The sequence below is a fragment of the Fomitopsis serialis genome (genome assembly GCF_022376445.1).
Source record: "Fomitopsis serialis strain Sig1Antser10 chromosome Unknown B0H18scaffold_40, whole genome shotgun sequence".
Lineage (NCBI taxonomy): Eukaryota > Fungi > Basidiomycota > Agaricomycetes > Polyporales > Fomitopsidaceae > Fomitopsis > Fomitopsis serialis.
The window spans coordinates 73,848-99,465 of record NW_025955000.1 but is presented as its reverse complement, the minus strand read 5'-3'; the positions used below and the strand labels follow the sequence as shown (position 1 = coordinate 99,465).

Below are 25,618 nucleotides of genomic sequence, written 5' to 3'. Positions count from 1 at the left end.
GAAACGGAAGCTCTAGGGTGCTTCGTTGAAGTTCGGACGTGGGCGCGCAAAGAGAGAGCGATGCGCGCCTAAGCCCTGCACTTCCCTACTTAGACTAATCTCTGCGCTCGGCTCGTGCCTCGCCTCTCGCAGATCGCCATCTAGGTATTTTCGTTCGGGCTCCTGTCGATTAGAGTAGTACTATTAGTGAGGCTTGAAATAGTACTATACAAATGTGAGGCCTGAGCTCGATAATGGAAAACATCGCAAATGGGAGAGTGGGGTAGACCGCCGCGCGGTCTTCGAGAGTATTAGGGGAGAAAGGAAAGGAGTGTAAGTAGTAGCTAGTGCGGGGCGCAGCCCTCCGGGCTGCCAGACCCAAAACGAACCACCGGGACCTGTGGGTGCGGATGAGCTGCGATACCCATGGTGAAGAAGCTGGGGCGACGCGTTGCGGCTCGTCCGTTGCTCCCGGATGGAAGTCGACTCACCTGTCTGAACGTTGCTCGCATGGCGCTTATTGCCGCGCTGATAACGGCGGCATGGTGTAGCGCGTGACGTTGTCGAGCACCGGCGAGCTCTGGAGGTAGGGTGCGAGGATGGTGGCGTGCTTGCGTAGATAGAGCTTGAAGCTCTCGCCACTCCACCGCCCGATGGCCTTCACGACGTCGAATGGGACGCCTCGCAGGAGGTACTCGAGGGTGGCTCCTATGCGGAGTCCGTGGCCTTTCATGGGCACCTCCCCGAGGCGCGACGCGACGCTGTCCATCCTCTTGAGGAAAGCCGACTTTGTCAGCGCGCGCGGGCCCTGGGCGTGTTTCCATGCGAAAAGATGGCCACCGGGGTCTGGTTGGTTGACCCGCATGTGGTTTGCGAACGCCTCTTCGGGGTCCGCTGGTGCCCCCGGCTGTGCAGCCCAGTAGACGTCCTCGCCTTCGAGCGGTGCGACCTTGGTGGTGGGAAGGTGGATGACCGTTGCCTTGTACCCGTGCCTGTCTTCGTCCTGTCGTACGTCGGACGGTTTGACGTGCAGATTTGGTCGGAAGCTGTTGAGGCTGTGCTGTGTGAATTCGCCCAGCCTCGCCGCCGAGAAGAAGACGGTCGTGAGACATGCCCAGACGGCTGCGTCGAGTGGCTCGCTCAGGTTAAGCTGGGCTTTGGCAGCTGTGAGGAAGGTGATTAGCACCGGGAGTCGCTTCGGTCGCTTGGACGCGGGAGGTGCGAGGCGGTCGGCTCCTTTGAGGAGCGCATTGAGCTCGTCGGCGTGGATTCTCCAGTGTTGCCCATGTATGGTGTGCCATGCGTGAACCCCGGCGACGTAGTTGCGCACCGTGGCGCCGCTGTAGATGCCGGCGCAGTTCGCTATGAAGGTGAGTATGAGTGTGTGACTCGCCGGTGCCCGCAGTCGCTCTTCGAAGTCCCGCGCGTCGCAGAAGGCATGGAAGGCGAGCAGCCCTGCGCCGTACGATTCGCGCGTGCCTGTTGCGTATGCCGAGACCGTGGTCAGGAGGATGCGTTCGATGTCCTGCTGTGTGATGTTTACTGCCTCGCACCCGTCCTCGTCTCGTGTGGACCGTTCCTTGAAAGGCTGCCACACTTGTAGTCGGTCTCGTGCCAGACAGTGCGGCCGCAGCTCCGAGGGCCGTAGTGCGAGTGCTCGTGGGTATGGGCGCCCTCGTTGAGTGGATACCTCCGAGGCGAGCGGGGCGAGGCCGTCAAAACGGCCTGCGGGTGTCCGGCTCGTCCCAGCTGCCGTTGTTGCGGATGCGCCAGTCGGAGAGCTCGTCGGCCTCGCGTTGTTGCTCAGCGCGAGCCCGTTCCAGGACCTGGTCAATGGACTTGGCGGCTGCGGCTGGGTATGCTCCATTGCGGTGGAGCCGGAGTTCGAGGGGGGTGAGCGGGTCGGTTGCGTCGATGATGAAGGGCCCGAGTCCACGTGGGATGGGGATGGGAGGTAGGAGGAGAGTCTCAGGCGGGTATATGCCTCGAGAGGGTCCATCGGCGGGGTTGTTGGCGCTAGGGACGTAGGCGGTGTGGATGCATTCGGTGTTGCCCGCATCGTGTAGGTATTCGAGGATGTGTTTGAAGACGAGGTTGACGCTGGTGTTCCGACTGCGTCGGTTGCGCCAGCCCTCGACGACCCCTGTATTGTCGCCGAAAAGTCGGAAGCTCTCGTCCACGCCGCGAGCGCTGGTGACACTGATGGTGAGTAGTTGGAAGCCAACTGCCTCGGCCCATCCGATGTCGCGCTCGCCTCCCAAGGTGCGCCAGCCCGGAATGAGCCGCCAGGCCCGCCAGCGGTCCCCCACGGTGATCGCGATTCCGATGCCGGAGCTCGCATCGGAGAAGGCTGCAAGGTCGATGAGCTGCCTGGGGTGGGGGATGGGGCGGTAGAGTTTGGGTTGCTGTAGGATGGCCACCCACCAGTCAAGATCGCTGCGTATGGATTGGATGGGGTGGTGTGGCACGAAAGGACGGTCACCGCAGACCCGGAGCATGGCCTCCAGGCCGGTGAGGTAAGCGCGTCCTCGTGGTATGACGAGAGTGCAGTGTAGTAACTTACCGTATAACCGCTGTACATCCTGGAGGGTGTAAGTGCGCTCGGGCTGTCGCCGCCAATCTGCGATGGCAGCGAGGTACTTAGTGCTCTTCCGTGCCGGTAGCCCGACGGTCCGCGCATGGAGGTCCCATTCCAGCCCAGCGAAGACCTGCGAGGATGCAAAGTCGCAGTCCTTGCTCTTTTCCCAGGGTATGCCGAGTGTTTCGGAGATGGCGTCCACGTCTGCGAGGCAGTACGTGTACGCTGCGTCAACTGCGCTGCGTGGAGTGGTGGTGGAAAAATCGCGCAGTGGGAAGGCGCAGTCCTCGTTGGCTTGGTCAATGAGCCCGTTGTCGTAAACCTTACCTCCGTACCAGATGCGACCGCCCGTATGATGTCTGCCGCGTGCAACAAGATCGATGCTGCGGCGCGCCCGACGGTCATTGACCTGGTCGAGGTATCCGACCAGAATCCGTGTGAGGAAATGGTCATCGACCCACTTGTCAAGTGGGCCCATGCCTTGTGCACGCACGAGGTCTGTTCCTGCGTCATCGAGATATCCATACCCACCTCCTGAAGGCCCGTAGCCAAAGGCGAGGCACGTGTCGGCATACAGCTCGTTTGGTCCGGCACGGACCACACAAGCTGGCCACTGACTGGGGTGCAATGGGATGGTGCGGTAGGCTTCCGCAACGTCTCGGATGGCAGCTTGTGAGCCTGGGGGGAGTTCCCAGATGAGCAAGGCGATTGTGGTGAAGGTTCCCCATGTGCAGGGGTAGTGGTCGGAGTCGACGCAGGAATTGATGGAGGGGTTGGGATGGGCAGCAGAAGGGGCGTGTGGGAAGGAAAAGTTCTGTATGATGCGGTAGTGGCCTGGCTTCGCAGGCTTGGGAATGATCGAGATTGGGGACGATTGGAACGCACCCAGATACTGTTCCATCTCGCTCTGCGAGAAAGGCCCCACGTACCGACCTGCGGCAGTTTCGCGCTCGACAAGCCCTCGGAAGACAGCGCTGTGCTCGTCTGCGGACGGCCTATTCGGCGGCGCTTGGGTGGCACGAATCGCTGGGGCGCCGAAAAGGAAACCATGGCGCAGTCCTTCAACGAGGCCCGGGTACCTGCTCGTGAGTCCGCTGGCCCGTAGCAGACGCTCCCAGGCGTCTGCATGGTAAGGGGTGCGTGGCTCAAGCGCGTTGCGCTCGAGGGCACCTCTGGGCGCCGTGAGTGGGTTGCGCGCACCCGGAGCAGAGGTGCTTCTCGTCGTGCGAGTGACTGGGGCAGCCTGATTCCCGCTGCCAGTCTCCGCAGACGGGGCGATTGCTTTGGGTGATGATGATGGCCTTGTCGACGCGCTTGGCCACCGTGTCGTAGGCGTTGTCCCAGGTCCGCTTTGCGTCGCAGAGGTAGACGCGGTGTTGGTGGCGCCCCAGGCAGACGGCGCAGGCGGCGAACGTTTTGGTGCCTGCGCCGTCTTGAAAAGACGCCTTGCGGTCCGGGTACGGCGCAGAGGCGGGCTTCTTCGAGGTGGACGCCTTGGTGCGCACCACCCCTCCGTCTGTCGCTCCGGTGCTTCCTCTTGATGAGGAGGGACCAGCGGGGCCGCTGGGGAACGCCCTCTGGTGAGTCGCTATGATCCCTTTCATCAGCGCCAGGTTGGCCTGTGCATTGTGGGATGGCGAGGGGCAGGTGCAGGGGTGGGCGCAAGGACCGAGGAGCGAGGAGGAGCGGGGAGCGAGGAGCAGGGAGCGAGGACACAGGAGCGCAGGACGAGGTGCAAGGAGCGAGGTGCAAGGAGCGTGGGAACGAGGTGCAAGGAGTGAGGAGCGAGGGACGAGGCGCGAGGAGTGAGGAGCAGGAGCGTGGGATGAGGAGCAGGGAGCGAGGTGCGAAAGTGAGGAGCGGGGTCAGAGACATAAGGCGCGAGGAGCGTGGTTGGTTATTTGAGAACATGTGTATCGTGTCGATATGGAGAGAAAAGGGGGAATGGTGAGTGCTTGTTCGGTGGCACATGAGAGGGAAACGAGGTTACTTACAGTTACGTCTGCGTCTTGCGCGTTTCGGTCCCTCCGATAGACTCTGTCACGGGTCTCCTCCAAAGCCTCTTCTGAGAGGATGGAAAGATTCCAGCCCCCTCCGTCGCCGACGATGGCCTGGTGCCATCGCATCCTTTGCTCGGCCTGGTACACCACGAGCGCCTGTACGTCGATCGGGTCAATGGACTGCTGGAAGTCGTGGGTCTCGAGGTTCCCCCAGAAGAGCGCGAGCATCTCCACGCGCGCGGGCGCCCATCTCGCCCGCTGCATCGCGGGGATGAGACGGGTGACAGCTTCGCGGAGCTGTGCCCAGGTGAGCTCACAGTCAGGGATGACTGATTTGCCTTGACGCAGCGTGGCGCCTTGCACCAGGGTGGTGGTGCCGTCGCTGTTCTCTTTCAGGACTAGCCCCTCGTCGTTTACCTGCGAGACGTCCGCTGCTGCTGCACGAAGCCCTTGGTTCGTGTAGTAGTAGAGCTCGATGTACAAGCCTTTTTCGAGGCGCCGGACAGCATATGGGGCTGCCATGACCAGCCTTCCTGCAGGTGTCGGAATATTTGGTACGAAAGAGTACTTCTCTTTATTCTTCTTCATCTCGTCCTTCAGAGATTGCGCCTCTTCCTGCCTCTCTGCTTCTCTCAGCTGATTAGCTGCCGCCTCGGCGGCTACTGCCTGTTCTCTCGCTGCCTGTGCCTCTGCTGCGGTGCGCTCTTGCCATACTAGCTTATCGTGGTCGTTCTCGGCCTGCCAATCAGCAGCGAGAGCGGCGAGGACCTGCTCCTCCGTTAAGCCCGCCGCGAGCCAGGTTTGCCTCTTTCGGGCGTGGGCCTCAAGAGTGAAATCGGGCGCTACCAGCGTGTTCGGGTCGACAAGTAGGTTGGCCATTGTTGATTAGGTCGAACTAAGCTACTAGGGTACTTCTAAAGTCGAGTCTAGTATTCTAAGGGTGATGAAAAGACGACCGAGGACAGAAACGGAAGCTCTAGGGTGCTTCGTTGAAGTTCGGACGTGGGCGCGCAAAGAGAGAGCGATGCGCGCCTAAGCCCTGCACTTCCCTACTTAGACTAATCTCTGCGCTCGGCTCGTGCCTCGCCTCTCGCAGATCGCCAGAACGCAAGAGGGGGGCGATAACAAAATTCCAGACGTCCTCCTCCCAAATCCCAGAGACCCCGAAGACTGGGTAGGGGGGGGTACCCAGTCTTCGGGGGCAGAGCTCCCGTTGGGGTCCCGATAACGAGCGCCCAGGTACAAGTCCTATAAAGGAAGTTCCTTCGGCAATATCAGGTGACTAGCTCCTTTGCTAATGCCGCCAGCGAAGTGCTGTTATATGACATTGGAGACCGCAGGCTGTAAGTGCCCTGAGGATCCCTCAATGATTTCTAGAAAACTTCTGGGCACTGTGACAGCATATTGTATTCGCCAAACCATGATTTGACCCTTCGCCCGCTGTGCATGTTGGCACATAATCATAGTAGGTCATGTCTGGGGCGTCGTTGACTGTCATAGGGAAGCATATTGAGTAAGTGGTAAGGCCAGAGTGACGGAGTGGGCACAGTGACGCCGTACGTATCGTGGTTGCTAGTTCGATCCCCGGTAATCTTTTTAAATCATTTTGGCCCAATTTGCGTCACTGATGCAAGTGAGACACGCGCCATGTAACACACGTACTTACCCGACGCGTAGCTCACATGACCGTATGCTTCACGTGTGACTTAGCGCATTTCGTACTATTCAATTCCTCCTCTGGATCTCCTTGTTTATGTCGACTTCGGACCCTACACGTGTACTTAGCATACTTCTCAGTACACATGCATGTTTTCTAGAGTGAGATGTGCAGAATGTAGTAGCTAGAGACAAAATTCAACGAAAGCGACTGCACTTCACGCTGGTGGCTGAAAACCGGACCCCGTACACCACCCCCCCACCCCCCTTTCGTGAGGAGGACGTCTCCGATTCAGATCTCGCCCCCCTCTTGGTGGAACGGCTAACCAAAGACGGAGGCTTTGCGTAGACCTGCTTTTTGCGTAGACCTGCTTGCTCCGCCCATCCATACCGTCAAACCTCAAACGGAGACGTAGAAAGCTGTGTTTCTCGTGTGCGGCGCGGAAGGCGTTCAATCCTGACGCGCACACAGACGGACGACTTTCACACCTTGTCGCTCAGCGAGGCTTCCATCCACCGCCCCACGTCAACCAAAGTCCTCGTCAAGGTTCAACGTTCACGCCCTCTCTCTCCAGGTCCGTCCCCCCCTTCAGTCTCTCACCACCGCCCGTCGCAGAGAGGGACGTGCTCTTGAGGAGACTGCAATGCTTGCGACCTCGACGTTCTCGATGAAGACGGAATTGTATCCCGGCACGGGCTGCTGTACGCGGGCCCTGAAATATCCTATTCTTCCATACGACCAACTCTGCGGCCCTCTGACCATAAGCACCACCGCCTCGTAACTGCGCCTCGAGGAAGCCCGAGCTCTTTGTCGGCATTCGCCGGGGGGACTTTCCGACGGCCCTTGCTTGAAGACGTGACGTGCCTTGAGATGAGAGGGGCCAGGGCGGGAGACGCCGCAGCGGCCATGAGGACGATGTTGGAGAAACACGTCTTGGTCGGGAAGGCGGGGGATTGGTGACTCTGTCAGTGTCCAGTCGTGGACGAGTTCTGCGTGGATCACACGCGTTCCTGCGAGCCTCTCCGAGTCGTGGTATCATGACGTTATTCGATCTTGCACAGCTACCAAGCTGACGAGTCGAGATACTTATATCGTGACGGCTACATTCTTTTGATCAGGATCAAGGACCTACAAAAATGCAATCATGATTCATGTCGCATATCACTAACCGCACGTAGCTATGACTGCAGGTCGTCTGGGACTCGGCACCTCTGCCATGGAGTCGCCTCAACGTTCCTTCGGCTCGCAGCACCACCCAAAACATTCATAAGGACGGAACACCCGCAATGCACACCCAGCTCCAACGCAATCCTTATTCGGAGCCCATCGACAGCGAGTGTGCCGGCCGGTGAGTTACTCTGCACGCATTCCGTCAATGACTGTACTGACGATGTACCTCTCACCTGCCCGCTGTCAACGCAGCCTCGCTTGATTATTGAACGACCCATACCGTGACGCACGACCACGACGTATCCGCACTCTACCTTCAGCCGCCGTCTAGCCACTGCACCTGCCCCTCCCATTCAAGATGCGCCTCTCAACCATCCTCCCTCTCGCCTCCGCGGCGATTCTCGCCTCGTCTGCCATAGCGCGCCCTGTTTCCTACATCGCGTACGTATTGTTCTGTGTCTGCAGCGTCAGCTTCGCCTGATGTACACCCCCTTCCGTCTGTAGCTTCCGCGACGACGCTGACCTTGCGGAGCGGGCTCTTGGCGATCTGCAGGTACTCTTCGATCGGGGTTACTTTGGCGAACAGCTATCCGTACGCACGGAAGGCCCTCCACACCCAGGAACGTTCCCCCAACGGGGTGCTCACCGTGGCATGGATGGGCTGAAAGCTCACACAGCAGAGCGCGAAGACTGGCACGAGCGCGCTAGGGCGCATGAGGCCGGACAAAAGGCGGCTAAGAAGGCGGCGAAGGCGGCTACGAAGGCGGCTAAGAAGGGGGGTAGCCAGCCTGCCGGTGCGCAGGGGGTTAGCCAGCCTGCAAGTGCACAGGGGAGTAGCCAGCCTGCACAGGGGAGCAGTCCTCACGTCAAGAAGGTGGGTAGCCGCCCAAAGGCTCAAAGTAAGAAGTGGGTGGCACCTAAGAGGGACTGAGAAGAGGGGCCGCGCGACGAAGTAGCATGGGGATCTGTAGTTAGTAGGACGAAGTCGGCAGTCTGCAGAGGGTCAATGTATCCGCGCTGACAGGGCGATTCATGTCCTGTCCACGAATGGTATATACCGTCGCCCATTGAATGACCTGCTAGCCTGCAGACCAACGATGCAGCGAGGTCTATGTGTCTCTTGAGTCAACCGGAACGAGAACCGTCACGGTGAGAAGCCTACCTCACCTGGCGATACTTGCCCGCCTGCAGCGTCTCATTCGCTGAATGAGACTCGTGTCGTCCGTGTACTCTGCGAAACAGACGCAAAGCTGTTGTAGAGTTAGTACCTCATTCACCCAGATCAACGCCGTTCGAAGCCAGCAATATGATTCTGAAGTAATATTGCATGGCGTCACGGCGCTGTCGGGCTGCGTGAGGTAGCTACTATCGACGAGGGCGAGGCGAGCGGACGCGCCGGGATGATGGTGAGCGCACAGCCGTGTCGTTACCCACGGAGCATCGCTGAATTTCTCGACGGGATAGACCTGGAGCGAGCAATGATCAGTGCCACTGGCGATAGATATTGGATGATATCCACGCATGTGCAGGGATGCGGCATCGGCAGCTACTGCTAACCTTAGTACGCCGTCACGATTTGACAGTTCGTGTCTGTTCTGCCGCTGGCAATTAACCGTCGAGGTCTGATTCACGGCTGTACGTGCAACACATACTCGTTCCCTGTATTGACGCTGATCTCGTGTAGTGCCAAGCTATGGCCGTTGTACACGTCGTCAACTTGATGCTAGTACTGCCTAAATGAAGCCCGCATGATCTCATAAACACTCGATATATTCAACGACGCCAACAGTTGGACACTCACCGCAGTTTGCGGCTAGTAGCGCCATCATACAACGGTCTGCCAGTGATCATCCCAATCCGAACATAGTCCTTCTCTTCGGGTTTGCGGCCGGTAGCGCCGGTCAAGACCTCGTCGAGGATGTTGTCCGTGAGTTTTGACTCAAGCGGCTATGTAATTTGATAGGCGGCTGGTGTTTAGGAACATATTTCTGCCAGGATAGTACGCGCTCAGTGCGGAAGGGGAACCATGGTGGATGAGAATCAACCCCTGGGTGGCGGGTCGTGAAACTGCCACGCGTGGCCTCTAGAGTCTCGACAACGTGCCAGAACGGAAGGACTGCTGCGTAGCTAGTCGAAGCGCGGACAACTATCAGACAGTAGCATTCATAGATGGTATCTCTCAATAAACATGAGCAAGACAACGAGGGCAAGAGGTACACCCCGTTAGAATCTCTCTTGAGGCCCTCGTTGACCACACGAGCCCCCTCGTCCACCGCCCGGATCGAGGACGAGTTGTGTGGTTTGGCCCGGCAGACGCATCAACCTACTAGTGCTCCCCTCAAGACGATACTAGGCGAATTCGACATGTCGCGCCTGGCGGGACAAGCGACAGTGAGCGGGCATATGTAGACGTGAAATGGAATATTCACCCCGCCGACGAAGCCGATCACGCTGACCGTCCCGCCATATCGCATGCTCGCGAGCGACTTGTTCCTCGTGCCCGCCCCGATGACGTGGTCCACGCCTCGCCCGCCCGTCTACCGGAGTCAGCCCACCTACGTACCCATGCCTAGCGATCACTCACGATCCACGGAACCTCCATTACCCAGTCGGGAGTCTTCTCGCGCCGAGCTTCTTCGAAACGCCTAGCTTATTGTCGGAGGACGAGGTCGCGATGACGGTCGCGCCGCTCGCGACGGCGATCTGGAGGCCGAAGATGGACACGCCGCCGGTGCCAAGGACGAGGACGGTGTCGCCGCCCGAGAGCGCGTTGTATGCGGTCACTGCGGCGCACCTGTGTGTAGTGTTGAGCACATGTAAAACAGACAGAGAGCGAGCCCGTATCGAGTCCGCACAAACAAGGCATGTCGCCCTCGTCAGGATCACAGGCGTTCATGCGAGCCTCTCCGAGTCGTGGTACCTTGACATCATTAGGTCTTGCACCAGTCTTGCACAGCTATCAAGCTGACGAGTCGAGATACTTACATCGTGACTGTTATATTCAAGTTTTGATCAGGATCAAGACCTACAATAATGCTATCAGGATGCATGTCGCATATCACTAACCGCACCCACCCCATGATTGCATATCGTCTGAGACTCCAAAGTCGGTACCTCTGGAGTCACCTCAACGTTCCTTCCGAGTCGGCTCGCAGCACCGCCGCAAACATTTATAAGGACGGAACATCCGCAATGCACACCCAGCTCCAACCCTTATTCGGAGCCCATCGACAGCGAGTGCGCCGGCCGGTGAGTTACTCTGTATGCATTCTGTCAATGACTGTACTGACGATGTATCTCTCACCTGCCCGCTGTCAACGCAGCCTTGCTTGATTATTGAACGACCCGCACCGTGACGCACGACCACGACGTATCCGCGCCCTACCTTCAGCCGCCGTCGTCCAGCCACTGCACCTCGAGTCTCCATTCAAGATGCGCGTCTCAACCATCCTCCCTCTCGTCTCCGCGGCGATGCTCGCGTCGTCTGCCGTAGCGCGCCCCGTTTCCTACATTGCGTACGCGCTGTTCCGCATTCGCCGAGTCAGCTTGAGCGGTTCGACTGATGCACACCTCCTTCCCTCTGTAGCTTCCGCGACGACGCCGACCTTGCGGAGCGGGCTCTTGGCGATCTGCAGGTACTCTTTGATCGGGATTACTTTGGCGAACAGTTATCCGTACGCGCGGAACCCCCTCGACCCCCAGGAAAGTTCCCCCAACGGACGCATGGCACCAGTATGGAAGCTCACATAAAGGACCGCAAGCAATGGCACGCTGATCAGGCGCAATATGAGAGGGCACAAAAGCAGGCGGCGAAGGAGGCTGGGAAACCTCACGACGTGATGAAGATGAGCCGCCCGTCCGCTCAAAGCTACACCTGGGTGGCGAACGCGAAGAAGCCTGAGGGCAAAAAGCCTGAGGGGAAGGGGAAAAAGCCTGAGGGGAAATGAGGAGGGGGCCGCGCAAAAACGCGCGATGATGTAGCATGGGGAATTGTAGTCGGTAGGACGAAGGCGGGTTGTCTCCAGAGGGTTCATCTAGTCGTGCTGATAAGGCGATATCTACATGTATCGATAGTCCACGGATGGGATATATATATGTTCACTTACCGCCGCTCATTGAACAACCTGCTAGCCCGCAGACCAGCGATACAGCGAGGTCTATGTATATGTCTCTTGAGTCGGCCGGGACCGGAACCGCGAGTGAGAAGCCTTCCGCACCTGGCGACGCTTGTCCTTGCATGTCTCATCTGCCGAATGAGACTCGTGTGTGCCTCGTCCGTGCACTCCGAGTGCGAACCAGACGCAACGTTCGTCGTAGAGTTAGTGCCTCGTTCATCCAGAGAAACGGCCTTCGAAGCCAGCAATGTGAAGTAATGCATACAGTTGTGGGGCACGTTCTGTCGGGTTCTCGAGTGCGTGAGGTGGTTGCTGTCGACGAGGGCGGGGCGTGCGGACGCGCCGGGATGATGGTGAGTGCACAGCCGTGTCGTCACCCTCGAAGCATCGCTGAATTCCTCGACGGCATAGACCTGGAGTGAGCACTGAATGAGTATCACCGGCGACGGAAGTTGGATGATATCCACGCATGTGCAGGGGCCGCAGTGCGGCATCGGTGGCTATTGCTGACCTTACGCCGTCACGGTTTGACACTTCGTGTCTGTTGGTCTGATCATCTGTTCTAGGCGGATGTTTTAAAACATCAGCTCACGTTCGGTTTGTCCCCCTTCTTCTCTCGACTCTCTGTAGGCCTCGTTCCGCCTGGCCACTGCTCAGTCCCTCGCAACCTGCACGCACACCTTCCCGACGTGCTGCTGGCTCTCCAGATGCGCGTACGCCGCGCGCGTCTCCTCAAACGGGGATACCTTGTCCACGACAGGCTTGAGCCCCGTCGCGTTGATCAGCCGCACGAGCGCCTCGAACCTGCGCCATGGCGAAAGCATGAGCTGCGAAGCACGGAGGGGGAGACGGGGAGTGGAACGTACTGCGTGCGCGAGCCGACGAGGATGCCGCGGACGAGGGCTCCCCCGAGGACGATACTAGGCAGCTTCGACATGTCGCGAGCCTGGCAGGACAAGAATACCGTCTACCCCGCCGACGGACCCGATCACGCTGACCGTCCCGCCATACCGCGTGCTCGCGAGCGACTTGTTGATCGTGCCCGCGCCGCCGACCTCAATGACGTGGTCCCCGCCGCGCCCGCCCGTCTGCCCACAGCGGAGCCAGCCCACCCACGCACCCACAGCCAGCACGCGCGTACTCACGATCCGGAGGACCTCCTCCTCCCAGTCCGGCGTCTTCTTGTAGTTGATGACATGCTTCGCGCCGAGTCTCTTCGCGACGGCGAGCTTGTTGTTGACGACGAGGTCGCGATGACGGTCGCGCCGCTCGCGACGGCGATCTGGAGGCCGAAGATGGAGACGCCGCCGGTGCCGAGGACGAGGACGGTGTCGCCGCCCTTTAGCGGGTTCGCGCCCAGGAGCGCATTAGCCTGAGGCCAGGTGAGACGCAGGGGTTGGTCTCTGCACCGCGACGACAAGCGCATCGCGAATTTGCTGACGAGGCATGCAGGGTAAGTATGTAGTAATGTCGGTTCGTCAGTGTCAGCATTCATAAATACTCCGTTACGCACAGTAGTACTAGGAGAGCGCTGCCATGACAGAGCCTTTCCGCTGAATCATCGCGTCTGGTGTTGCTTAGTGTGATCCACTTGAGCTTGAGTGCGAGCGTCGTTACAGAGTTAGAACAGTTGAAACAGGCCGAGGTCGTCGATCAGCGGGAAGTGTATGCCCGACGGGAGCGGAGAACGGAGGCGCCCTATCCTTGTCTGCTCATGACGACCTTCTGCCCACTGTCACTTCTGCCGCCCATCTCACCACAGAGCCCCCGGTGCGCCCGACGATCGACGCCGCTCTTCTTTGCGCACACCCGGTCAACGTAGCACAGCGACGCATGACGTCACGGAAAGCCCTTCGGCGTGTGCTGTCGCGTTCTCGAGGAGGCTGCTATCCACCGGGGCAAGGCGCACGGACGGGCCGGGCTGGTGATTGGTGAGAGGAGAACATGTCGTCACCCACCGACGATCGCTCGTACAGTTCACCCACTCCCGTTTCTGACAAAGCACCTCTCCGTGTCCTCTAAAGCCTGCGCCAGTCCTCTCTTTCCCACATCCCTTTCTCCGTCTCTACTGCACTCAGCGACTAGCCCACGATGCCCATCCCCACCACCACCCGCGAGTATCGTCTCCCCAAGGTACGTCGCTCGCGTCTTATCCATCTGACGTTTGGCGTTGACGCGCCCACAGACGGACGGCTTCCACAACCTGGCGCTCAACGACGCTTCCATCCGTCCGCCGAAATCGACCGAAGTCCTTGTCAAGGTTCACGCCGTCTCCCTCCAGGTACGTCCCCCATTGAGTCGCTCCACCGCCGATCCGAACTCTATCCCCAGTTCCGCGACCTCATCATCGCAAAGGGCCAGTACCCGCTCGGCCAGAAGGACAATGTCGTCCCCGGCTCAGACATGGCCGGCGAGATCCTCGCCGTCGGCGAAGACGTCAACGACTGGGCCGTCGGCGACAAGGTCTGCGCCAACTTCGCAGTCGACCACATCTTCGGCGACGTCACCGAGGACATCAAGCTCTCCGGCCTCGGCGGGCCCATCGACGGCGTCCTCACCGAGTACAAGGTCCTCCCTGCGCACGTACGTGGCCCGCCCTTCTCTATGCGTGCGATCCTCACCCGCAGCAGTCTCTCGTCAAGATTCCGGACGGATGGTCGTACATCGAGGCCTCCACGCTTCCGTGAGTGCCATCTTTATGTTTCGGAGCGCGGAGGGCGCTTTACAGACATTGGCGTTTGGCAAAGCCCCGGTGTCTGGCAGCGGGAGCTACCTATGCTATCCAGGGAAATGTACCTCCACGCACGGCTCTGTGGTCGCTGTAGAGCTTACATCCAGGGTCAACTTCAGTGACTGGGCAGGAGTATGACCTGACCCCGCGTCTAGTCGTCTGGGGAGACTTTCTCATCCCGGAGTTTTGTTTTTCGGGGGGCCCTTTACGGACCTTAGCGATTGACAAAGCCCCTGGGTCTGGCACCGGGAGCCGCCTATGGTATCCAGAGAAATGTGCTTCCCCGCACGAGTTTGTGGTCGCCTTAGGGCTCACTCGTCCGGAGTCAACTTCCAGCAAACGAGCTATCGATACGCACTCTTGCCAAGTGCACACATGGGTATCGGAGCGGGGCGGCGCGACTCGCTATGCGAGTATAGATAGTCGGCTGAATCCTACCGTGGTAGCTCATCGGTGCCTCTGGCGGTTGACAAGGCCCCCGGGTCTGGCAGCGGGAGCCGCCTATGCGATCCACGGAAACGTGCTTCCAAGCATGACTCTGTGGTCACCGTAGGGTTCACTCATCCAGGGCCAACTTCCAGCAGACGAGATATCGATGCGCACTCTTGCGAAGTGCACACACGGGCATCGGAGTGGGGCGGCGGCGCGACTCGCCGTATGAGTACCGGCAGTCTGCAAGATCCTACCGTGGCAGCTCGTCGATGTCTCGGCGAGGAGTCCTCTCAGCTCGAGCGGACGCCACCCGGCCCTGCGTGCACACCGGGCGAGAGTGCTTACCGATGTTTCGTTTGCTGACAATGGAGTACCGCCCACCATAAGCGTATGTCCTCGGGTCCAGTCATCTGGCTTATTGATCGCGGGGAGTTCCTCGCCATGCCCCCAGCACTGTCTCGGACTTTATGGCGGCGTGCCTCGTTGGTGTGGACGCGTAACGGGCTTGCTGTCTGTCTATTTTACATGCACTCAACGCCACACAGGTGCGCCGCGGTGACCGCATACAACGCGCTCCTGGGCGCGAACCCGCTCAAGGGCGGCGACACCGTCCTCGTCCTCGGCACCGGCGGCGTGTCCATCTTCGGCCTCCAGATCGCGGTGGCAAGCGGCGCGACCGTCATCGCGACCTCGTCCTCCGATAACAAGCTCGCGGTCGCGAAGAAGCTCGGCGCGAAGCACGTCGTCAACTACAAGAAGACGCCGGACTGGGAGAAAGAGGTGCTCCGGATCGTGAGTGATCGCTGGATATGGGTACGTAGGTGGGCTGACTCGGCTGTGGGCAGACGGGCGGGCGCGGCGTGGACCACGTCATCGAGGTCGGCGGCCCGGGCACGATCAACAAGTCGCTCGCGAGCACGCGGTATGCGGGGACGGTCAGCGTGATCGGGTTCGTCGCGGGGGTACGTATTTCATTCGTATCTACGGGTCTTCGCTCACCACCGCCAGGCCGGCGACATGTCGAATCTGCCCGGTATCATCCTGGGCAAGGGCGTGCACGTCCGCGGCATCCTCATCGGCTCGCGCACGCAGTACGTCCGACTCCCCATCTCCACCGCGCCCCGCAGCTCACGCGGTTCGGATTGTAGGTTCGAGGCACTCGTGCGGCTGATCGAGACGACGGGGCTGAAGCCCGTCGTGGACAAGGTGTTCGCGTTCGAGGAGACGCGGGCGGCGTACGAGTATCTGGAGAGCCAGCAGCACGTCGGGAAGGTGTGCGTGCAGGTTGCGAAGGACTGAGCGGCGGCCGGGCGGAATGAGGGTGACCGACCCATGAACAAGACAAACGGAAGTCATCTTGAAGTGGGGTTGTATGTATAATGTATGTACACTATCGCCGGTATGTATGCATCCTCTGCGTTTATAGCAGCGACCTCACGTACTCGAGAGCACGCCGTGATGTCAACGCCAGTGTACGATGACACCGTACCCTCACTGTCGACTCGAGCCTCGATCCCATGGCCCGTTCCGGGACCGTACCTGCCTTCCTGCAACCGTCCTTCATGTTGAGTCCAGGGCCAGTGGGTGCAGGCTGCCACACGTAACCCCATGTGTGCTCCAGTTTCGTCAACTCGGAGGTCGCAGTCCGCCTCTGCCGGAGCTGGTACAGTCACTGCGGAAGGGTGGGAAGGCTTCCCCCGCTACAGTGACAGCGAGTGCGCCGGTCGGTGAGTGCATTCATGACCATCCCGACGGCGTCGCTCTCTTGCTTACCTTCCCGCCGCCGCCAACGCAACGCCCAGCCTTGTTTGCCCGCTGAACGTTTCATACCGCGAACGCGCCGCCTAACGTTTCATACCGACATATCCGTGCCCTGTCCTCAAACACCATCGTCCTGCCGGTCCACCTCGAGTCCCCGTCCAAACTGCGCCTGTCCATATCTCGTCTCCGTGGTGGTGTTTGCTTCGTCTGTCGTGCCCCGCCCCATATCCTCGTTCGCGTGCGTGACGTTTCGCATTTGCAGAGTCAGCCCGACCGACTGAGTCACCTTGGTCACACCTTCTATTAGCTTCCGGGACGACACTGATCTTGCGGAGCGAGCTCTCGGCGATCTGGATACACTCCGCCTCTTTGGCCGGGGCTTCTCTGGTGAATGGTTAGCTGCACGCGCGCAGTCCGACCCAGGGACTGGCCACCGCGACTCTTGCCCTTGGAGGAAACAACGGTTTCCTCGCAGTGTTCGTTACAGAGAAACACGACCGCGCCGCCGATCACCGGGTGGAAACATACGCCCGGTACGAGCAAGACGTTAGTAGGCGCTGTGCGACTGTCTGCTCACGAACACGTCCGTCTAGACCTGCAAAGTGCTGCCCAACCCATCTCGCCACAGAGCTCCCTGTGCACTCGACGACCGGCGCAGCTCTTCTTTGCGCGCATCTTGTCAACCTAGGGACGGTGAAGCGATGCATGACATCACGACGCGTTCTCGGGTGTGGTCTGTCGCATTCTCGATGGCCCGAGGTCGCTGCTCTCGACGGGGAGTGAGGCGGACAGACGGGCCGGGCCGGTGATTGGTGAGAGGAAGAACATGTTGTCACCCACGGAGGATCGCTCGCACAGTGGACCACTCCCGCTTCTCAAGATCCGACAAAGCACCTCGCCCTGTCCATCTGAAGCCTTTTAAAAACCTGCGCCGTCCTCTCTTTCCCACAGCTATTCCCCGTCTCTCGATCCACAGCCCGCCCACGATGCCCATCCCGAGCACCACCCGCGAGTATCGTCTCCCCAAGGTGCGTCGCTCGCATCTGGTGAGCAAGACCTCGAGTGCTGACGCGCGCACAGGCGGATGGCTTCCACAACCTGACACTCACCGAGGCTTCCATCCATCCGCCCAGGTCCACCGAGGTCCTCGTCAAAGTTCACGCTGTCTCCCTCCAGGTCTGTTCCTCAATTCAGTCTCTCTCCATCGCAGATATGAACCCTGACATGCTTCCGTTACCCAGTTCCGCGACCTCGTCGTCGCGAAGGGCCAGTACGCCCTTGGCCAGAAGGACAATGTCGTCCCGGGCTCAGACATGGCCGGCGAGATCCTCGCCGTCGGCGACGACGTCAAGGACTGGGCCGTCGGCGACAAGATCTGCGCCAACTTCTCCGTCGACCACATCTTTGGCGACGCCTCCCAGCAGACCATCCTCAGCGGCCTCGGCGGACCCATCGACGGCGTCCTCACCGAGTACAAGATCCTGCCCGCGCACGTACGTGACTCGCCCTTCTCTATGCGCGCGATGCTCACTCGAAGCAGTCTCTCGTCAGGATCCCGGACGGCTGGTCGTACATCGAGGCCTCGACGCTCCCGTAAGTACGCTGTCTGTTCCTACACACGGCCTTTCCAACGCCACACGCAGATGCGCCGCAGTGACCGCGTACAACGCGCTCCTGGGCGCGAACCCGCTCAAGGGCGGCGACATCGTCCTCGTCCTCGGCACCGGCGGCGTGTCCATCTTCGGCCTCCAGATCGCCGTCGCGAGCGGCGCGACGGTCATCGCGACCTCGTCCTCCGACAACAAGCTCGCGGTCGCGAAGAAGCTCGGCGCGAAGCACGTCGTCAACTACAAGAAGACGCCGGACTGGGAGAAGGAGGTTCTGCGGATTGTGAGTCGTACGCCGTGGCCGCTCGTGTGTTGACATCAGGAAAAAGCTCTCCTGAGAATTATGGCGTATTCTCGACAATACATAGAACCCACATCATACTCCGCTATTCTGACATTATTCGCAGCATCGTCCACTACTGTACACACCATCTGTGCATATGTTCGTAATGCAGGCAATATTAGCACATGCCACTAAGTTCTCGCTACGAGCTATAAATACTCATGTGGTGCGAGAAGCCATGTAATCGCCAGAATTCGTTGCTCAGGCATTGGATACAAGAGCATTGACGTGTATACAATGTACTCGTAGACCCTTCGTAACAAGATATATTGCATAGTAATCTAAGCTACACCTTGGGTAGGACGTACTTCTCGTGCAGCCTGAAAGTTGTCATCAACCCTGACTGCTGAAAGCACGGTATGCGCTGAGGTTTCCGCCGTCCACGTTTTACGAGCGAATCCGAGTCGTCCGGCACAGGCAATGGTCACCGTTACGAAGGCTCGCGCGAGCGGGCCGGTCATCGTCATGCTGCGTGTACGCATGGGTACGTTCGTCTCGTGTTGCATTGCTGGCTGTCAATCCATCCTCGTGTTGAACGCGGGCGCGGCTGTAGCGGTCTTCGTCACAGTGCGCACTGCCGGTCGCCGTGCGTGTCGCATGCATGGGCAGCTTGAGTGCTTGACTGCCGGTCGCGTCGCCAGCTGCTCAGATCTCTTCGCGTTGAGCGTGAGAGCGGCGACGTCCATCTGTCATGTCAGCGAAGGTCGGGCGGTAGCAACACTGCGAGGCGCACGGTAACATTGCGCTGCCTCGTCATCAACTCGGTAGGGGGCTGTACGTGTCGAGTGACTGTCCGGGCGAAGACATAAGCAGAGGATCGGCAGGCAGAAGGGCAAGACCGTAGCGCGATGCTTGAGCTTGACTCGGCCAGGTCATTCAGCGCGAACGTACCTTCAGGTTCGAGTACTACGCCCGAGTCTTTTCTCCTAATCTCCTTGCTCTCATCTTTCGGTGCCTTCGCATCTCACGTCCTCATTTCCCCAGGTCCGTCGTTTTCTGCGCAGTCTTGTCGCTTGACACTGGCACGCGTGTCACGGAAGTCCTGAGTCGCACGCTCGGGTTCTGTGTCACCGAGGTCAGGATAAAAAGTGTAAAAAGTAGAGGAGAGGGCTGTCTGACAGAGAGTATCAAGAGCCAAAGAGGACGACGGAAGACAGGAGCGCGGTCTTGTTGCGGTCTTGTAGTCGTTTGAGCGCTGTCACATCACAATCCGTAGCTGGAGTCAGACAGTTGTCTGCCCTAAATCAGATCGCGATCGGTGTCCTCTGCAGCGCCACTCAACCGACTGCCACGTCAGACTCAACCAAGACTCACCCCTGCTGTCGCTGACTGTCGAGTTCACATCCAGCCCCTGTCCCGCCCGTTTACTCAACCGCCCACCTGCGTCCTCCACTGTACCTGCCAGAACAAGCTATGAGATAACAATCACGCCGACATGGACGACCTACGTAACCCTGTGGACAACCGTCGAGACCCGTTTGTCGGAGCACAAGCATAGTTTGGGTAGAGTGCCTTTGCTTGCCGGCCAATCTGCACATCCCACTCGAATACCCGCGTATCTGTCCGCGCATTTGGCTTGCCCGCCCTCTCGCACACACACACGCCCGTCCTCTCGTGTTCACATGCCCTCTTGTGCGTGCCCGCTCGTTCGTGCCGGCACATCCTCATCTTCTTTGTTAGCTCATTCACCTGCTTGCTCACACACTCACGCGCTGCTCGCAGGTATGTCTTTGCCACCCGCCGTATCACGGCAACGTCGTCTCACGCTCTGCTCGCAGCACAGCGCGTCTGGAGCGGTGCCCACCGTTTTTCTCTTGCGCAGGACGACCCGCTCAGCCATGCTGCAGCGCAGCCATTTCGCCGCAGACAGCCCAGCTGGTGCCCCCCTTTCTCCGTTCAGTCGCGTGCTGGGCGGGCGGCGCCAGTGCTCGCGACGATTCCGAACATCAACGTCAACTCGCCCGGAGGAGTACGCGCCACCCGCTGCGTCCACCGCGACTCTCGTCCACTGTGTGTGTGTCGTCCTTCACGCGCTACAGCCCCGCTAAGCCACACAGTCAGCGGCGCCAGCGTTCTAAGCGCTTTCGCCCTCGCGGCCTGGGGCAGGATCGCGCCCTTCGCGTCCGCATCGCGCCGGAACTCCGGCTCGAGCTCGCCCTCCGTGGTGAGCATCCACCCGCCGATGAGCCAGCACCATGGGCCCATGAAGCCAAGCCAGAAGAGGACGCACGCGCTCGTCGCCGCCAGCCTCTCCGGAAGACACGACCGGCTGCGCCTCCGCGAAGACGCGCGGGGGATGTGGAACTCGTAGTTCCCGCTCCCGAAGGAGATGCCCCTCAGCCAGCGGTTGTGGATGTAGGCGTCGGAGCCGCTGGAGGAGACCGAGCGTGCGCCGCCACTCGTGCCGAGCTCAACCTCACGTCGTTGCTCCTCCCCGTTGAGTCCCATGCACCATCCCCTCAACGTGTCGCAGTGGCCCTGCCGCTGCCTGCGTACAACTGCGCCGAGCCCCCGCTTCTCCCCGCCGAGTCCGCCGTGTTCCTGGCCCAAGGCCCTGTCCCACCACCACTTCCGGTCGCGCCTCCGGAGGCCCGCCTCACTGGAGCACATCTCGTCCGGAGGGAGGCATAGGCAGAGATAGTCGGAGTGTACCGTACTACAGTAGCTGCTGCTTGATGTCATTAGTGACACATTACAATCGACTTGTTCCTGTGAATTGAATGTGATCACCTCGTACGATGGACCATTCAGTACATGAATCAGAAGAATGGTCAGATTAAGGACGGAATGTGATCAGAATGAAGCATAAGCTGCATAACACACTGGTCATGTTGCATAATGCCATATATTATCGAGCCATTCACAGACGAAAGAGAGGGGACTAGCTAACAAAACCTATTACTGAGAACTGAGATAACATGTACAATTACCTAGATTTCTCCATAATACTGAGTCATTCATGGTCATTCTCGGGAGGGCTTTTTCCTGATGGACACAGTGTGGGCAGACAGGCGGGCGCGGCGTGGACCACGTTATTGAGGTGGGCGGGGCAGGCACGATCAACAAGTCGCTCGCGAGCACGCGGATTGCGGGGACGGTCAGCGTGATCGGGTTCGTCGCAGGGGTACGCATGCCATTCGCATCTGCGGAGTCTGATGCTTACTCTCACAAAGGGCGGCGACATCTCGAGCCTGCCTGGCATCATCCTGGGCAGGGGCGCGCTCGTTCGGGGCATTCTCATCGGCTCGCGCACGCAGTACGTCCTCCGTCGCCCCCTCCGCGCTCCGCAGTTCACGCGTCCGGTTTGTAGGTTTGAGGCGCTTGTGCGGCTGATCGACACGACGGGGCTGAAGCCCGTCGTGGACAAGGTGTTCGCGTTCGACGAGACGCGGGCGGCGTACGAGTATCTGGAGAGCCAGCAGCACGTCGGGAAAGTGTGCGTGCAGGTCGCCGCGGCGTGAGCGGTAGCTGGGCGGACGACGCCTACGGTGGCTGGCAAGTGAACAAGACAAACGGAAGTCGTTTCGAAGTGTGGTTGTATGTATAATGTATGTACACTATCGTCGGTATGTAAGCATTCTCTGCGTGGATAGCAGCGACCTGACACGCGCGACAGCACGCTCGAGAGCACGCCGTGACGTCATACATCGCTTCAACATCCCTGCATTGGTTGTGCAGGAAGAGACACGTCGACTGTCGGGCGCACAGGGAGCTCTGTGGTGAGGTGGGCGGCAGAAGGACGTGTTCGCGGGCCGCCTACGGTTGTCCGCTGCGGTTGTGCATACGCTTCCACCCGATGATCGACGGCCTCGGCGACGTGATAGTGTTTCTCTATAACGAGGAGCCCGTCGTTTCCTCCAACGACAAGGGTCGCGGTATAATGAACGCTCTTTAACTTAACTCAGATTGCTTCGCGGGCAGGGAAAGTGGACTGCAGAGCGTGATTCGTGGTCTAGGAAAGTCTCAGGCTTTTGTCTGCCCGAGACTCGAAAGGCGTCCTTCGACGTCTTAACGTCGTCGTCTTTCCAATTTGCTTCTATGCTGTGGGAGAGTCACAAAGTACGTTTTTCACTATCAAAGTCTTTTCCACCCGACCAGAGGATGATATATCTGCAGTGGAAACACGTACTGCGAGTCAGTAACGCTGACTCCGGACGCGAAGGGTATGTTCTGTCCCGGCAGGTAATGTATGCGACGGAATACTGATGCACATGAATGTATGTACCGAATGTCAAGCTGACCGCCTCAACCATATGATATGTATGCCATCCCTCGCGCGTCTGCGATGCTTCTGTCGTCCCATAGAAAGGTACCTAGGGCCGCCATCGCGACGACCGTGCTCCCCGTTTCGGTCACTCGTCCGCCTTGGTCTCGGCGATCCACCCAGTCCTGGCCGCCCCCCCCCCACACACGTACCATACCGCGATTCTATGCTCCGCATCGTAAGCACACCTGTCGACCGTCGCGGGTTCAAACGTTCACTCTCAAGACCGCGTTGATCCAATAACACCGCGTCACACTTGGTTCCACTGGTCTCAGGCTCGACGCTGAGTGGTTCACCCGGGCCCTCTCCTGGGCTTCCGCACAGTGCATGTTCTACGCTTCGCTCAGTAAGTCCGCCGTATGCTTTGTCGACGTGTCCACTGTCTTTGGGTGTCCCACCTAGGCCGGCACACTGAGGCTGTGTCGGTCCAACAACATCGCGCCGTCACACACAGTTGGCTCCGCCGGTCGCTGGGATCCCTCGACACTCAGTGGCTCACCCTCCCCTGGGCTACCGCATCTCGTCGCGGGACCTGGGTTTTCGATGGGCACAATGTTGGTATGTATCAGAGAGACGATTCGAGGGCACATACCGTCCGCTGCGACGTGTATTGCGGCTGCTGCACTTGGCTAACACTGAGTACACGCCGTAGAGCGCCACTATCACAGACGGCGGACCGACAATGAACTCGCAACATTTTCATCATTCACTCAGTTCGACTACAACACTGCACAAGGCTACAATGAATTAAACAAATTTGCGCATGCGATCAGATGTAATGAGACAACGACTCATCAACAATTGCTTCTCCCATCCCCGACGACGGGCGAGAATACGCATCCCCAGCGGGCGAGCCGCCTGGTCCAGAAGAGCCATGAGCTGGGAGGATGCTTCGGCGCTGATCGTATCCATGGGCTCCCGAATATCGTCGTGAATTTGCGGCAGTTCTCCCCAGATTTGCGGCAGTGAGTGAGGAGGGAATGTGGAGTTGTAGGATCGAGCAATGGAACACAAGCGCGAGCGGAAATGTTCGATACCGTGGGCAGGTGGCGATGGAGGGGCTGAGGTAAGTCATACGCTACAACGCAATGAACATCAGAATATGCTTTGTGAACAAACATGCCTCGTACCATAAAGTTCAAAGTCTCCTTTTCCCAGTCCTCCACGCAGGTTGCTTCACGTGCTCTCGTCTCGAACTGGTCGAACTCCTTGCGTTCATACGACAGAACGCATACCTCGACGGCGGGAAGGTCAGAGTCAGAGTTCGCGTGAGCGACTTTGAAGTGTAGGTCCTGATCCAAGTTCGAAGGGGCTTTGCCAACAAGCGCTATCATGAAGCCATGCAGTAGATCGTGCCTTCCAAGAATTGCCGCAATCTGAGGGAGACGTGAACATCGACTGGACTGTAGTGAGAATACGCACCTTGCGCACTTGATACATGGATTCCGCCCGAGTATCTGTCACGACACAAAGAAAGACCTCCGTGCCCGCCACGTCGTTCTCGAAGTCCCTTCGAACGACACTGTTCTTCATGCTGAATGTCCAGTCCGTGCTTTGCATCATGACCATCACGAAAGCCCTCCTCTTGAACCACATCATTCCAGCACTGCGACACAGAAAGCTGACCATATGAGCGGCAATGACCTTGGTAGTGTCCTCCGCGATGGTAGGGGCTTGCACGGTAAGCACACGGCCCTTCTGCCAGTGATCCACACTGATGGACAGTGAGTATTCTCAATCATCGAAATATATAACGAGCGAACTCACGAAACACCCTGAAGAAACGCGAGCCGAAGTCTCATCGAACACTCCCTCCATGTCCCAAATCGAGTTGAACTTGTCCTGCAATAGCAGATACTGATGATTGTCGACTTCGTGGAGTTCCTGTCACACCATTTGTATCAGATGATGTACGAAGGAATCGTCAACGGTATGATACCTTCTTCACAAACTCGTGGCACCCATGAGTGAGCCATTCTTCCCCGATATCCCAGATGGCTTTGAAGCAGTCGATGAGGAATTCGTTCGGTCCGCCAGTGACAAGTCGGACAAGTCGGAAGCGTCGATGACACCCCAGAACTCTAGTGGGATGGGCTCCGTGCCCAGGGGAGCTTGAAGACGGCCGGGACTCTGAAGCAGCGCCATCGGTTCGTCTCCCTCGTGAACGGCCCGTTCAGTTTGAAATAGTTCAACAAAAGTGTCGCCAGGAGCGCAGTCCAAAGAGAGCGAGCCACTGTGCTCAGGGCCAGAGGGGTTATGAGGCTGCGCGACGGATGGTGGCTGACTGGCGTCCCAAGAGGTGGTATCGTCTGAGCCGGGGATTGGCTGTCGAGAGCCGGAATCAGCATCCGAGTCATGCATCGCAGAACGAGGCGGAGCGAAGCGGGTGCTGGGCACTGTGGAAATAAACCCGCCAAATGACGGTAGAAGAAAAGGGGTGTAAACGTTGTCGTCAGCACCGGAACGCGGAAGTGTTATGTGTTTGACCGGGAAAATGGTATTCACCTCGATCGACCGTGACCTCGATCTTCCCCCTCAATGCGATGTTCAGGTGTATGGATCGGGTTTGCTCCGAGGCATGCAGGCCCGCAAACGTACTTCGGGAACGTACCACGCAGGACATACGTAGCTAGTGAACAATCCGTTTCGAATTCAAGCACCTGCACGTCATCAACCACTCAGTAGATGGATCCACTTAGTTAGGAGGAAGCTAGAACATACCGTCCGTCGCCGCTTTATCTGACCGACGGCGGCTTGTAGCTTCTGCATCCCGCCCTCCTCGAGAACACCAGTCCTAGCTTTCGCTTGGCGCCGTGTCCACCTCGAAAGTAAGCCGAGACACGGGGCCAGCTCGCGGCCTCTGCTAAAAGCCTAATCTCGTCCATCGCAGTAAATGCGTGCAGAACGGCAAGAGGACACTCGCCTGTGTGACGACAAAGCCGTTGAACATCTCTGCAATAATGACTACCCACTAAGATGAC

The 25,618-nt window shown here is 58.9% G+C and overlaps 13 protein-coding genes across 13 annotated transcripts; 5 read left to right on the top strand and 8 right to left on the bottom strand.

Annotated features, from left to right (window-relative positions):
* Positions 1-496: 496 nt before the first annotated feature.
* Positions 497-1,846, bottom strand: B0H18DRAFT_877753 (uncharacterized protein; the record flags this gene model as incomplete). Its single annotated transcript, XM_048040579.1, has 1 exon — positions 497-1,846. One exon carries the CDS (start codon positions 1,844-1,846, stop codon positions 497-499), a length of 1,350 nt encoding a protein of 449 aa, XP_047892558.1.
* A 2,576-nt stretch (positions 1,847-4,422) lies between these two features.
* Positions 4,423-5,436, bottom strand: B0H18DRAFT_877772 (uncharacterized protein; the record flags this gene model as incomplete). Its single annotated transcript, XM_048040581.1, has 1 exon — positions 4,423-5,436. One exon carries the CDS (start codon positions 5,434-5,436, stop codon positions 4,423-4,425), a length of 1,014 nt encoding a protein of 337 aa, XP_047892557.1.
* Positions 5,437-7,461: 2,025 nt separating this feature from the next.
* On the top strand, positions 7,462-8,453 carry B0H18DRAFT_424317 (uncharacterized protein). Its single transcript, XM_048038049.1, has 3 exons — positions 7,462-7,562; positions 7,637-7,825; positions 7,889-8,453. The coding sequence occupies exons 2-3, from the start codon at positions 7,743-7,745 to the stop codon at positions 8,313-8,315; spliced, it is 510 nt and encodes a 169-aa protein (XP_047892556.1). The 5' UTR covers positions 7,462-7,562; positions 7,637-7,742; the 3' UTR covers positions 8,316-8,453.
* Positions 8,454-9,505: 1,052 nt separating this feature from the next.
* B0H18DRAFT_1011494 (uncharacterized protein) lies at positions 9,506-10,149 on the bottom strand (the record flags this gene model as incomplete). The annotated part of the gene is made up of 1 exon (XM_048028988.1): positions 9,506-10,149. A coding segment is annotated over one exon (219 nt), but the record flags the coding sequence as incomplete, so codon positions are not given.
* B0H18DRAFT_424309 (uncharacterized protein) lies at positions 9,866-10,626 on the bottom strand. The gene is made up of 4 exons (XM_048038048.1): positions 10,460-10,626; positions 10,370-10,409; positions 9,969-10,178; positions 9,866-9,921 (listed from the first exon to the last, which is right to left on the bottom strand). The coding sequence occupies exons 1-3, from the start codon at positions 10,470-10,472 to the stop codon at positions 9,986-9,988; spliced, it is 246 nt and encodes an 81-aa protein (XP_047892554.1). The 5' UTR covers positions 10,473-10,626; the 3' UTR covers positions 9,866-9,921; positions 9,969-9,985.
* A 145-nt stretch (positions 10,627-10,771) lies between these two features.
* Positions 10,772-11,971, bottom strand: B0H18DRAFT_424351 (uncharacterized protein). Its single transcript, XM_048038050.1, has 4 exons — positions 11,967-11,971; positions 11,602-11,912; positions 11,491-11,541; positions 10,772-11,418 (listed from the first exon to the last, which is right to left on the bottom strand). The coding sequence occupies exons 2-4, from the start codon at positions 11,621-11,623 to the stop codon at positions 10,826-10,828; spliced, it is 666 nt and encodes a 221-aa protein (XP_047892553.1). The 5' UTR covers positions 11,624-11,912; positions 11,967-11,971; the 3' UTR covers positions 10,772-10,825.
* A 181-nt stretch (positions 11,972-12,152) lies between these two features.
* Positions 12,153-12,925, bottom strand: B0H18DRAFT_1119852 (uncharacterized protein; the record flags this gene model as incomplete). Its single annotated transcript, XM_048034005.1, has 5 exons — positions 12,153-12,303; positions 12,366-12,445; positions 12,498-12,587; positions 12,645-12,698; positions 12,758-12,925. The coding sequence occupies 5 exons, from the start codon at positions 12,923-12,925 to the stop codon at positions 12,153-12,155; spliced, it is 543 nt and encodes a 180-aa protein (XP_047892552.1).
* Positions 12,926-13,509: 584 nt separating this feature from the next.
* Positions 13,510-16,186, top strand: B0H18DRAFT_424146 (NAD-P-binding protein). Its single transcript, XM_048038047.1, has 8 exons — positions 13,510-13,632; positions 13,685-13,780; positions 13,831-14,082; positions 14,130-14,182; positions 15,208-15,454; positions 15,508-15,624; positions 15,671-15,753; positions 15,811-16,186. Exons 1-8 carry the CDS (start codon positions 13,591-13,593, stop codon positions 15,959-15,961), a joined length of 1,041 nt encoding a protein of 346 aa, XP_047892551.1. The 5' UTR covers positions 13,510-13,590; the 3' UTR covers positions 15,962-16,186.
* Positions 16,187-17,260: 1,074 nt separating this feature from the next.
* Positions 17,261-18,570, top strand: B0H18DRAFT_424104 (chaperonin 10-like protein). Its single transcript, XM_048038046.1, has 5 exons — positions 17,261-17,451; positions 17,504-17,599; positions 17,665-17,916; positions 17,964-18,016; positions 18,067-18,570. Exons 1-5 carry the CDS (start codon positions 17,410-17,412, stop codon positions 18,344-18,346), a joined length of 723 nt encoding a protein of 240 aa, XP_047892550.1. The 5' UTR covers positions 17,261-17,409; the 3' UTR covers positions 18,347-18,570.
* Positions 18,571-18,612: 42 nt separating this feature from the next.
* B0H18DRAFT_1011472 (uncharacterized protein) lies at positions 18,613-19,598 on the top strand. Its single transcript, XM_048028987.1, has 3 exons — positions 18,613-19,026; positions 19,107-19,162; positions 19,265-19,598. The coding sequence occupies exons 1-3, from the start codon at positions 18,794-18,796 to the stop codon at positions 19,417-19,419; spliced, it is 444 nt and encodes a 147-aa protein (XP_047892549.1). The 5' UTR covers positions 18,613-18,793; the 3' UTR covers positions 19,420-19,598.
* Positions 19,599-19,668: 70 nt separating this feature from the next.
* On the bottom strand, positions 19,669-21,215 carry B0H18DRAFT_1011466 (uncharacterized protein). The gene is made up of 2 exons (XM_048028986.1): positions 20,431-21,215; positions 19,669-20,383 (listed from the first exon to the last, which is right to left on the bottom strand). The coding sequence occupies exons 1-2, from the start codon at positions 21,053-21,055 to the stop codon at positions 20,079-20,081; spliced, it is 930 nt and encodes a 309-aa protein (XP_047892548.1). The 5' UTR covers positions 21,056-21,215; the 3' UTR covers positions 19,669-20,078.
* Positions 21,216-21,332: 117 nt separating this feature from the next.
* On the top strand, positions 21,333-22,268 carry B0H18DRAFT_955418 (uncharacterized protein; the record flags this gene model as incomplete). Its single annotated transcript, XM_048042359.1, has 5 exons — positions 21,333-21,335; positions 21,381-21,497; positions 21,547-21,629; positions 21,684-21,809; positions 22,052-22,268. The coding sequence occupies 5 exons, from the start codon at positions 21,333-21,335 to the stop codon at positions 22,266-22,268; spliced, it is 546 nt and encodes a 181-aa protein (XP_047892547.1).
* Positions 22,269-23,406: 1,138 nt separating this feature from the next.
* On the bottom strand, positions 23,407-24,439 carry B0H18DRAFT_955417 (uncharacterized protein; the record flags this gene model as incomplete). Its single annotated transcript, XM_048042358.1, has 4 exons — positions 23,407-23,715; positions 23,768-24,013; positions 24,060-24,351; positions 24,405-24,439. 4 exons carry the CDS (start codon positions 24,437-24,439, stop codon positions 23,407-23,409), a joined length of 882 nt encoding a protein of 293 aa, XP_047892546.1.
* Positions 24,440-25,618: the final 1,179 nt, after the last annotated feature.